Genomic DNA, 12618 nt, shown 5'->3' with positions numbered 1-12618 from the left:
TAAAAGTCCCTTATCAGGTATATGATTTGCAAATATTTCCTCCCTTTCTGTGGGGTTGTCTTTTCACTTTCTTGATTGCCTTTAAAGCAAAAAGTTTTAAATTTTGATGAAGTTCAGTTAATCTATTTTTTCATTTGTTGTTCATGCTTCTGTTGTCAGATCTGAGTCCTTTGTGAAACCCAAGGTCATGAAGATTTACCCATTTTTCTTCTAAAAGATGATTTTTGCTTTTACATTTAAGTCTTTGATCCATTTCGAGTTTATTTTTATATATGGATAACCTCATTATCCAACTTATTTCTTTTGCATATGGCTATCCATTTGTCCTGTCACCATTTATTCGAAAAGACTATTCTTTCCCCATTGAATAGTCTTTGCACCCTTATCAAAAATCAGCTGACCATAGATGTATGGGTTTATTTCTGAATTCTCAATTCTGTTGCATAGATCTATATGTCTATTCTTTATGCTGGTGATGCCATATTGATTACTGTTACTTTGTAGTAAGTTCTTTTGTTTTTTTTTGTTGTTGTTGTTGAGATGGAGTCTCGTCTGTCGCCCAGGATGGAGTGCAGTGGCGTGATCTCAGCTCACTGCAAGCTCCGCCTCCTGGGTTCACACCATTCTCCTGCCTCCACACCATTCTCCTGCCTCAGCCTCCGAAGTAGCTGGGACTACAGGCGCCCACCACCACACCCGGCTAATTTTTTTGTATTTTTGGTAGAGACGGGGTTTCACCGTGTTAGCCAGGATGGTCTTGATCTCTTGAACTCATGATCCGCCCACCTCGGCCTCCCAAAGTGTTGGGATTACAGGCGTGAGCCACCGTGCCTGGCCGCTTTGTAGTAAGTTTTTGAATTGGGAAGTGAGAGTTTTACTTTATTATTTTTCAGAATGGTTTTGGCTATTGTGGGTCCCTTTCAATTCCATATGAATTTTATTTTTATTATATTACTTTTCTTTTGGTACAGACAGGGCCTGCCAGTATTGCCCAGGCTGGTTTCAAACTCCTGGCCTCAAGTGATTCTCCCATCTCAGCTTCCCTAAGTGCTGAAATTACAGACATGAGCCACCATCCCTGGTCCCATATGAATTTTAAAATCAGCTTGTCAGTTTCTGCAAAGCAGTCAGCTGGGAATCTTAGTGGGATTGCATTGCATCTGGAGATCAGTTTAGACGGTAATGCAACCTTAACAGTGTTGAGATTCTTGATCCAGGAATACGAGATCTTTTCCCATTTATTTAGATCTTCTTTGCTTTATTTATGTTTATTTATTTTTTATTTTTAAGACAGGGTCTTGCTCTGTCACCCAGGCTGGAATGCAGTGGTGCAGTCTCGGCTCACTGTAACCACCTGCCGGGTTCAAGCAATTCTTGTTCCTCAACCTCCTGAATAGCTGAGATTACAGGCATGTGCCACCACACTCAGCTATTTTTTTGTATTTTTATTAGAAATGGGGTTTCACTATATTAGCCGGGCTGGTTTCAAACCCCTGGCCTCAAGTGATTTGCCCGCTTTGGCCTCCCAAAGTACTGGGATTACATGCGTGAGCCACCACACCTGGCTGATTTAGATCTTTTACTTTCAACCGTGTTTTGTAGTTTTTAGCATATAAAGTTTGCACTTCTTTGTTAAATTTATTTCCAAGTATATTATTTTTGTCACTATTGTGAATGGGATTGTTTTCTTTTTCTTTTCTTCTTTTTTTTTTTTTTTTTGAGACCGAGTTTCCCTCTTGTTGCCCAGGCTGGAGTGCAATGGTGCAATCTTGGCTCACCACAACCTCTGCCTCCCTGGTTCAAGCAATTCTTCTGTCTCAGCCCCCCAAGTAGCTGGGATTACAGGCATATGCCACCACACCCTGCTAATTTTGTATTTTTAGTAGACACAGGGTTTTTCCATGTTGGTCAGGCTGGTCTCGAACTCCTGATCTCAGGTGATCCACCCGTCTCTGCCTCCCACAGTGCTGGGATTACAGGCGTGAGCCACTGTGCCCGGTCTGGGATTGTTTTCTTAATTTCATTTTTGGATTGTTCGTTGCAAGTGTGTAGAAATAAAAATGGTTTTTGTATATTAGCTTTATATCCTGCAACTTCTTTGGTGGATTCCTTAGGATTTTCTATTTGTCAAATCATGTCATCTGCAAATAAAGATAGTTTTACTTCTTTCTGTATTAGTTTCGTAGGATCACTGTAACAAAGTACAGATGCTCCTCAACTTATGAGGAGATTACATCCTGATAAACCCATCATAAAATAACAATTTTTTTTTTTTTTTTTTTAAAGACAGAGTCTCACTCTGTTGCCCAGGCTGGAGTGCAATGGTGCAATCTTGGAGGCTCACTGCACCCTCTGCCTCCCAGTTTCAAGTGATTCTCCTGCCTCAGCCTCCAGAGTAGCTGGGATTACAAGCGCCCACCACCACACCCAGCTAATTTTTGTATTTTTAGTAGAGATGGGGTTTCACCATGTTGGTCAGGCTGGTCTCGAACTTCTGACCTCAGGTGATCTGCCCACCTTGGCCTCCCAAAATGCTGGGATTACAGGTGTGAGCCACTGTGCCCGGCCTAAAATAAAAAAATTTTAAGTTAGGTACTCTTTGCACCAGAAACTTGATAGCTTATAACCACAGAAAATTCTCCAGGCACTTACGGAGATGAGAAAAACAAAACAAAACAAATTTATTCTCTCACAGCTTTAGAGTCTAGAAGTCTAAAATCAAGGTGTCACCAATGTTGGTTCTTTCTGGAGGCTCTGAGGAAGAACCATCCCATGCCTTTCTCCTGCCTTCTGGTGGTAGCCGGCAGTCCTTATCATTGCTCAGCATGCAGCAGCATACTTCCACCCTCTGTCTCCATTACCACATGACATTTTCCTCTTGTGTGTGTGTAACCTCTCATCTTGTAAGGAAAGAACACCAGTCATATTGGATTAGGACCAACTCTAATCCAATATGACCTCATCTAAATTTGATTATATCTACAAATACCCTATTTTCAAATAATGTCATGTTCACATTATTTGGGATTAAGACTTTGACATATCTTTCTAGGGGACACAATTCAACCTTTGATACTTTCTGACCTGAATGTCTTTTATTTCTTTTTCTTGCCTAATTGCCCTGGCTAGAACCTATAGTTCAAAGTTTAATAGAAGCGAGAGTGGGCATTTTGGTCTTATTCCTGATCTTAGGGGGATAGTATGCAGTCTTTCATCATTTATTTTTTTCATAGTTGAGATTTTATTGGTTGTGTTGAGGATCAGTACACAATTCTTCACATCTATACCGAAAATCTAAAAAGCCATGTATTGTAATTATTTTTAAAAGTTACTCCAGTGACTTTCCAGCTTAAAATTTGGAAGCAAGTTTTCATTAAAAGGCTATCAAGTACCAGTATCCTTACATGTTGATAAACTGTTACATACTTCCACAATTTGCAATTAAATAGCATATATACTACATACTCAAATTTTCAGTCTTTCACAGCACATTAACAAAATTATTAGGAAAACAGGACTACGACAACCGAAGATTTATAGAGTGCACACAATTCTGACAGGGAGAGCCATGATCAAGGAGTGGTTTTCTTTAGGAAGCAATTCTACCAAAAAACAACATGGGCCCAGGCGTGGTGGCTCATGCCTGTAATCTCAGTAATTTGGGAGGTGGGAGGATCGCATGGTAGTTCCAGGCCAGTCTGGGCAACAGAGGGAGACTCTGTCTCTACAGATATGTTTTTTAAAAGTTGGCCAGTCATGGTGGCATGCGCCTGTGGTCTCAGCTACTCTGGAGGCTGAGGCAGGAGGATCACCTGGGCCCAGGAGGTTGAGGTTGCAGTGAGCTGTCATTGCCACCACTGCACCCCAGTCTGGGCATCAGAGCAAGACTCTGTCTCAAACAAAACTGAACCAGGTCGAGCGCGTTGGCTCACGCCTATAAGCCCAGCACTTTGGGAGGCCGAGGCGGGCAGATCACGAGGTCAGGAGTTCGAGACCAGCCTGGCCAACATGGTGAAACCCCGTCTCTACTAAAAATACAGAAAATCAGCTGGGCATGGTGGCACATGCCTGTAATCCCAGCTACTTGGGAGGCTAAGGCAAGAGAATTGCTTGAACCCAGGAGGCGAAGACTGCAGTGAGTGGAGATTGCACCATTGCATTCTAGCCTAGGCGACAGAGCAAGACTCTGTCTCAAAACCAAAAAATCAAAAAACCAAAAAACCAAAAAAAAAAAAAGAACCAGAACCAAACCACGGGAATAAAAGTAACTTAAAAATTTCAAGACATCAGATGCAGGACTGTGATTCCATATTGCCAGTTAATATGGTGGAATGTTAAGCTGATACTCAAGATAGTCAAAGCCTCCCATAATTCAATATCCCACACTGTTTTCTGGTTGTACCAAAAAATAAACAACTGGAAAATGATTTTTACCCTTAAAAGCATTTACACTTAAAAAATGGGATGAGGTGGGATTTCCTTCTTAAAAATATTCCTAGAGTTACTAAAAAACTTGCATTTGTGAAATAGTTGATAAAAATATTCCTCTGGAATGTACAAGAAGGGAGACAGGGACTATTGGTAAGACATGGTATATGATATTAATCGGACTTGGCTTTTTTTCTCTCCGGCTTCATCAGAGGCTGGACTTTCCTTGGTTTTTGTTTCTCTGTTTTCTGTAGGTAAATCTTATTTCTTGGTTAGCCACTTTGGTTTGTTTTCCCTTTGTTCCCCTTTCTTCTCTTGTTTGCACTTTTTTTATCTGGAGATTTATCCTTTCCTGCTGCCTTTTTTGGCTTTGTTTTCATTTTTGCAGGAGCAGGTTTAGCTGACAGTCATACTAGTCTCATCTTGGGCTCTTTCCTTCACCGCCCTTCTGCTGAGCTGATGCCTCTTGGGCATCTTGTGGCCGGGAGTGTGCATGCTGGGTGCCTGTGAGCCGCACCATGCTGAGAGCCTTCTCAAAGCTGGGCTGCCTGGCTGCTACCAGTCCTCCCATCCTGTCTTATCATTAAGTATGATGTTACCATGGGTTTTTCATAAATGTCCTTTACCAGGCTAAAGAAGTTACTTTCTATTCCTAGTTTGTTGAATGTTTCTCTCATTAAAGGGTGTTGGAATTTGTCATATGCTTTTTCTGCATTTATGGAGATGATCATGTGAATTTTGTTTTTTATTGTATTGATTTTTGGATGTTAAACCAACCTTGCTTCCCCAGGATAAATTCTAGGGTCATAATGTCTAATTTTTATACATTGTTGGATTCGGCTTTCTAGTGTTTTATTGGTGATTTTTATGTCCATATTCATAATAGATATTGGTCTGTACTTTTCTTGTGATGTCAGGAGCTGAAGTCCTACTCCCCTAGGGAAAAATCCTCTCCAGGTGGGACCTTGGGGACTGGGGGCCTTGTATTTTTGGGTGCAGCAGTTTGAGGTGGAGTCTCTGCCATGCTGAGCTGGGAGGAAGGAGAGAGAGAGCAGTTTTGATTCACGTAGACTCTCACCTTTGTTAGCAAATTTTCAGATTTTCTTGAACAGATATTTCTTCATTTGCTTTTTGTCGTTAGGATCATTTTCAGAGGCTTTTAAATGTTTTGTTTTTAAAATCAGTTTCACTGAGGAGTGGGTCAGTGAAGCTTCTCAAGCTGTCGCTCTGGACATTGGTTCTGTAACTTCTTAATTTATTAAAATGCATTTAAGTTTTAAGCTACATAGTAGTATAAAAATTTTGCAATACCCTTCAGGCCTTGGTTTCCATTGGGTAAAAATTGGCAGCAGATATGACTAGAGTTGAAGGATTATGAAAATGAAGAAGTAAAGTAAGAATGGTAGACATACATAACAAAATGATGAGTTAAAATTTGCACGTAATACAAGAAAAAGATAAAATCAGGAGCAAGAGACACAAGTATTTTGCCTTTAAATTATTTCTGTTGTTGCTGGTGGAATTTTGTGAATAATTATAAATTAAGACAAACCAGTTTACACTATTGTAGCTAAAAGTATGGAAAGACCTCTGAAAATGTAGTGCATGTTGAGAAACAGAACGTGTTTGGGGAAATATTTAAGATGTTACTTATTTTTTTCCTTTTTAGGAAATGACCACAAGTGAACATATCCAAGATGAACCAGGTAACTGTTATCAAGGAAACTGCTAAGACTACCTTGATTAACACTAGTACAGTGATTTAATAGTGGAGATAATAAATGAATCAGTTTGCTGGAGAGTTTAACAAAAAGATTCAGCTATTGAATGTTATCTCTGTGAGAAATGTGGATTCTTGGAATGTTATTTTAGAAGGTGAATTTAAAAAATGTTTAAGAAGTATTTGAGTATTTCCTCTGGATCTTCACAAATGGGAGAGCATTTTCCTTGAAGATATTATTTAATCGGAGGGAGGCCTGGTCAGTGAGTCAAAAACCAACAGTGATGATTTATTTATTTGTAGCATATAACCTGAACAAAAGACTACCCTAGTAAGGGATTAATGGTTCAGAGGATACTGGAATCTGCTACTAGGAGATAAACACTTTAATTAAAAATCTTTTTTAAGTGAACAGATTTCCAGATTCATTCTTTTGTTTTAATGTTGATATATTTCCTCACAAGGTACCAATGATGGAAGCACCGAAGCTGCAATAACTTTACTTACAATGGGAGATCTAGTATTGCAGTCAGAGATCAGTAGTGAACAGGGTGATGGTAAGAATGAAAGCTAAGCACTATCAAAAATAGAAACTTTTAAAACCTAACTTAAGAAATTATACCCACATTTGAGTAATAACCCTTTTACATTTGAAGTTGTCTCCATTTGTTGTTCTTCTATAAAATGTGGTATGTATGTATTGATCCATCCACTATTTTACTACTGTTTAGGTGTAGTGACAGCTAATTGAAGATCACGCACTTGGTTTATTAAGAATAATTTGTATTCATGGAATAGTTGCTCTAGTGAATACTACCTTTACCATCATGTATGTCATTGGTTAACTGAGCTCACTGATCACTGATTACTTTATACATGTGTCTTTTGCAAAGGAGTTGCTGCTTGGGATGGTATTCACAATTAGATGACAAACAGAGCACAAAGAGACAACAGTACTCATTGAACTCATTGAAATAATTTAGTTTAAACTGTTCTCAGTTTGGACAGAGCCAAAAGATATATCAACCAAGATTTTAAATTTATTAGATGGAAATCACAGACAAGCAATAAATCTTTACTATCTCAGTATCTTTTAATTGCATGAAATGAATAATTATACTATTCCTGGTAATTATTTTGCCTGGTTATGAGTAACCTACCATTCATTTTATTTACTTATTTATTTATTTGAGATGGAGTTTGGTTATGAGTAGCCTACCATTCATCTTATTTATTTATTTGAAGCAGAGTTTTGCTCTTGTCACCCAGGCTGGAGTGCAATGGTATGATCTCGGCTCACTGCAACCTCTGCCTCCCAGGTTCAAGCAATTCTCCTGCCTCAGCCTCTCGAGTAGTTGGGATTACAGGCCCAGCTAATTTTTGTATTTTTAGTAGAGTTGGGGTTTCACCATCTTGGCCAGGCTGGTCTCGAACTCCTGACCTCAGGTGATCCACCTGCCTTGGCCTCCCAAAGTGTTGGGATTACAGGCGTGAGCCACCGCTCCCAGCCTCCATTCATTTTAAGTATTAGACTTTTGGGCCAGACGCGGCAGCTCACGCCAATAATACCAGCACTTTGGGAGGCCGAGGCTGGTGAATGCTTGACCTCAGGAGTTCAAGACCAGCCTGGGCAACATGGTGGAACCCCATCTCTACAAAAAATACAAAAAATTAGGCAGGCATGGTGGTGTACACCTGTAGTCCTGGCTGCTTGGGAAGCTGAGGTGGGAGGATTGCTTGAGCTCAGGAGGTCAAGGCTGCAGTGAGCTGAGATCGCGCCACTGCACTCCAGCCTGGGTGACAAAGTGAGACCCTGTCTTGAAAATAGATAAATAAGGACATATTAGACTTTTAGGCTTGGAACCATATATTTATCGGGAAAGTCTCTGATTTATGTTCTGTATAGGGCTCCTTTCTTAGTGGCAGAGTATTGCAGTAGAGCCTGTCAAAAACATATAGAACATAAAGGACGTATAGAACATAAAGGTTTTAAAAATCTTAAATGCTGGCAGTGCTGTCTATCTTGAAATCCATCTGAGATTATATAATTACTGAAAGTAACAAAAGTACTCATTTTTACTAATAATTGGATAAAATTTCAGTCTATAAGGATTATTAAGCTCACAATAGGTCAAATCCCTGGCATGAAATAGGGAGATCATACATTTATAGCCAACAAGAGCAAACTCTATTTATTTTTAAAATCTTTTTCTGTTGCTGCTGCACAAATGAAGCAAACTTTAATAATGCAGAATTTTACAATTACTAAATGTTGAGGAATTTATTTTGAGCATCTATAATTTGGTCCATTTTAATTTTCTGTTTTCTTTTTTTTTTTTCTTCAGTAGGAGTATGTATACCTCCTCATGTTCATTCAAAGGATAAAAGCCATATTCCTTTTAGCCTAGATAATGTAAATCACAAAATTGTTCATGAATGTCAGGAGCTTTCTTCACCTGTCATTACTACATCTCCTGCATCATTTGAAGAAAACAAGATTGTACTGGAGGAACAAAGTTCCAGAGAAGAAATAAGTTTAATGGAGAAAGTAAAGGAGAATGCTACACCAGCCAGGTTTATTTTAGTATTCAATTAATAAATATTACTAAAACCACCATAAAATTAGTTAATAGCTTTGAGTAATGCTTGTAAATGTAAAGTAGGCAATGCTAATTTCTTACCCTTTAAAGATGGACTGATTTTGATTTTAGGTTAATGGTTTGCATGTTTAAATTATAGTAGTAAATGTTGTGTATCTTTGAAGCTTTAATGAAATAGATTTATATAAATGTCTCTGTTTTACAAATACAGACTAAATTCTCTTCTTAAGACCTCTAGTAAAGTTACTACTTTGTAATTTTAGTATTAAGAAATGAACACTTGCAGACAGTGTGGCACCTAACAGGTCATTCACGGTATCAGTGCTAGACAGACTGTATTAATGTGGGAGAGCAAGATCTAACACGATTCATAAATTTCTCTATCTTCTGTTTTTAGGAATACAGTTTCTAAAGTGACCAGTAATGTGAGAATAAGAAGTAGACTTGCCAAGCCTAAACCAAATCTTGAGAAGACTTTAGGGACCAACAGGTTTGATGATTATCAGGAAGTTTCCAGTTTGTGTGTAACCAAAGGGGCAGAAATGGAAACTCAAAGAGGTAAATTTTATTCTCTTAATATGTTGCAAAATCATTTTGACACAAGAAATTACATTAACATTTCAAAGAAATATTTGGTCATTAAATTGTTTTAACTTACAATAAAATAGTTTCAAATTAAAAAGTAAGATGAGCTGTAAAATAAATATCCATAAATCTACCAATTGGTTTTAGTAATTAATACCATTTTGCTATATTTGTTTGATCAATTTTTTGTCTTTTTATTCTCTCTCTGTCTCTTTCTCTCATTCTCGCTCTCTCATAGTTGACCCTTGAACTAGGGGCACTGACCTCCCCATTCAGTCAGAAATTTGTGTATAGGCTGGGTGCAGTGACTCACACCTGTAATTCCAGCACTTTGGGAGGCTTGAGCCCAGGAGTTTGAGGCCAGCCTGGACGACATAGTGAGACCCTGTCTCTTATGAGTTGAAAACATATATATATATTCATGTATAACTTTTGACTCCCCAAAAACTTACCTACTAATGGCTTACTGTTGACCAGAAGCCTTATTGATAAGATAGTTAATTAACACATATTTTGTATTTTATATGTGTTATATACTGTATTCTTACGATAAAATGGGCTGGAGAAAATTAAAATTGTTTTTTCTGTTTTTTCAACTGATGTCCTTGAGCCATAGATAAATGAAAATGTTATGAGCCATAGAGAAATGAAAATGTTATTAAGAAAGTCAGACTGGGGCTGGGCACAGTGGCTCACGCCTGTAATCCCAGAACTTTGGGAGGTCAAGGTGGGTGGCTCACTTGAAACCAGACTGGGCTGGGCAACAAGGCAGAATCCCATCTCTACAAAAGTACAAAAATTAGCCAGGCATGGTGGCACATGTCTGTAGTCCTAGCTACTCAGGAGGCTAAGGTGGGAGTATCACCTGAGCCCAGGGAGATTGAGGTTGCAGTGAACTGTGATCATGCCACTGTACTCCAGCCTGGGCAGCAGAGTGAGACCCCATCTCAAAAAAAGAAAAAAAATCAGGCTGGGCACGGTGGTGGTGCACACCTGAAATCCTAGCCCTTTGGGAGGCAGAGGCAGGAAGATCACATGAGCCCAGGAGTTTTGAGACCAGCTTGGGCAATATAGGGAGACCTTGTCTCTACAAAATAATTTTTAAAAGTTAGCCAGACGTGGTGGCACACACCTGTGGTCCCAGCTACTCAGAGGTTTGAGCTCGCAAGATCAAGGCTGTCGTAAATTGTGATATTGCCACTGCACTCTAGCCTGGGCAACAGAGCAAGACCCTGTCTCAAAGAAAAATAAAAGGAAGAAAATTATAAGGAAGAGAAAATACATTTTCAGTACTGCATTGTATTTATCAGTACCAAAAGTTTATGTCATCTGTTTACAAGATGAAACATCTGTCTGAAATGGTGGGCAACCCCAACTACAGGTGTCAATCTGTAATACATATCAAGCAGTTCAGCTTTTTCTTATAATGTTATGACTTTTCTCTGCTGCTTGGGAGTGCTTCCAACATTAAGGATACTTTGTATGGGTCCCATGGTGTTATTCACAGTATTGCACTAAACATGTATATACAGTATTGCACTAAACATGATGAAAAATACATGAGAACCATGAGAGGTCACCTTTTCTAAAACCTCTCTCAACATCCAGTCTCAAATTACCTCTTCTATATAGAATTCTTTTTTTCCTCATTTGTGATATTATTCTTTGCAGTGCAGCTCCTTCTCCAAGTCTTCCTCTGAAGTGGAACTAGCCAAACCTCCGTGTACCCACCTCGAAGTCTCTTTTATATGTTGAGTTTCTAATTATTGATGCTAGTACCATAAAGTGAGGATACAATTATCATGGCAGTCATGAGTGAAATATTTGCAGAACAGGATTTATTAATCATGTTTTACTGTTCAAATATCTATTAGCCAGGACTTTCTGCCATGTGTATAAGCCTGATTTGTGGAATAAGAGAAGTTTGGAAGAGTCACTATATAGGGATCTTCCTTTTAAGAGGGCATATGTTTCTAATACAGGGATTTTAGCTGTATTATTTTGGTCTGTATCGTAAATGTGCTTTTTGTTTAAGAAACAGAGAAAAATGCTTCCAAAGCAACAGAATTGGAAAATAAAAACCTCGGACCAGTTACAACAGCAGAGAATAAGGATCAGAGCAAATTGGCATGTGTACATGGTATCAAAGGGACCAGTATTTCTTCAGAAGTAAACCTAACTGAAAGGTAAAAGTGAAGAGATTCTGAGATTCAGTTTATATTGTTTCAGCTATAGCCTTAAGTTGTGGCTGTAAGAATTTGAAAAAGAAGTTCTATTGCATTAAATATGTTTTAAAAGTTTCAAAACCACTGAATTAGATGATCTTTTACACACGTAGCTCTAAAAATAATTCCATGATTTGCCTGATTTCAAATGACATGCATGCTAAACTCTCTTTCAGAAACGAAAATCGAGAAGAGAACTCTCAGGAGGTTCACATGTTATCAGTTGCTCCAGTTGCTTCCTCTGAGACAGGGCCCTGCACACTTGGTTTGGATAGGGGTCTTGGTGAAAATTCTGTTGAAGAGCCCCAGATAAAGGACTCTAAAGGAGACACTGTGCTTACACTTCCTGTGCCAGAGGTAAAAGAATGTACAGTATAATAAGGGATAGCAAGGTGTTTTCCTCCATTAAAAAAAAAAAAAAGGTATAATTTACATACAATAAACTTCACCTCTTTTATCTTCATTTTTCTTTATTTTATTTTATTTTATTTTTTGGAGACAGTCTTGTTCTGTTGCCCAGGCCGGAGTGCAGTGGTATGATCTCAGCTCACTGCAACCTCTGCCACCCAGATTCAACAGATTCTCCTGCCTCAGCCTGCCAAGTAGCTGGGACTACAGGCATGTGTCACCACAGCCAGCTAGGTTTTGTATTTTTAGTAGAGACGGGGTTCGCCATATTGGCCAGGCTGGTACTGAATTTCTGGCTTCAAGTGATCCACCCGCCTTGGCCTCCAAAAGTGTTGGGATTACAGGCATGAGCCACTGTGCCTGGCTAACTGCACCGTTTTTAGTGTACAGTTCTTCAGGTTTTTATAACTATGCAGTCATGTAACCAATACATGAACAGTTCCATAAAAAGTTCCCCAAGTGAGAGAAGCCTTGGACTTGAAGAACATGTATACATTATCCAGTTAAAGGGAGAGGAACATATGTGTGTAAAGAACAGGTGTGGACCGGTTGCAATGGCTCACACCTATAATGCCATTAAAAAAAAAAAGCCAGGCATGGTGGCATTTGCCTGTAGTCCCAGCTACTCAGGAGGCTGAAGTGGGAGGATCAT

The 12618-nt window shown here is 39.0% G+C and overlaps 1 protein-coding gene across 9 annotated transcripts in view; it reads left to right on the top strand.

Annotated features, from left to right (window-relative positions):
- Positions 1-12618, top strand: part of BDP1 (B double prime 1, subunit of RNA polymerase III transcription initiation factor IIIB) — a 114297-nt gene that overhangs the window by 82062 nt on the left and 19617 nt on the right. For 6 of the 9 annotated variants that reach the window (XR_010117049.1, XR_008652566.2, XM_055253459.2 and 3 more), the window contains 6 exons: positions 6098-6134; positions 6613-6705; positions 8494-8722; positions 9146-9306; positions 11369-11519; positions 11735-11915. Coding sequence is in view for 7 of the 9 variants with exons in the window: in XM_055253459.2 (XP_055109434.2) it covers positions 6098-6134; positions 6613-6705; positions 8494-8722; positions 9146-9306; positions 11369-11519; positions 11735-11915 (852 nt within the window). In the remaining 2 variants the exon portion in view is untranslated. The remainder of the gene's footprint in view (positions 1-6097; positions 6135-6612; positions 6706-8493; positions 8723-9145; positions 9307-11368; positions 11520-11734; positions 11916-12618) is intronic. The other 3 variants (XM_055253453.2, XM_055253454.2, XM_055253456.2) reach the window with 3 other exon arrangements.

The sequence above is a fragment of the Symphalangus syndactylus genome, chromosome 18, assembly GCF_028878055.3.
Source record: "Symphalangus syndactylus isolate Jambi chromosome 18, NHGRI_mSymSyn1-v2.1_pri, whole genome shotgun sequence".
NCBI classification, from domain to species: Eukaryota; Metazoa; Chordata; class Mammalia; order Primates; family Hylobatidae; genus Symphalangus; species Symphalangus syndactylus.
The sequence above is the reverse complement of the archived record's forward strand: the minus strand, read 5'-3'. Positions and strand labels throughout refer to the sequence as shown.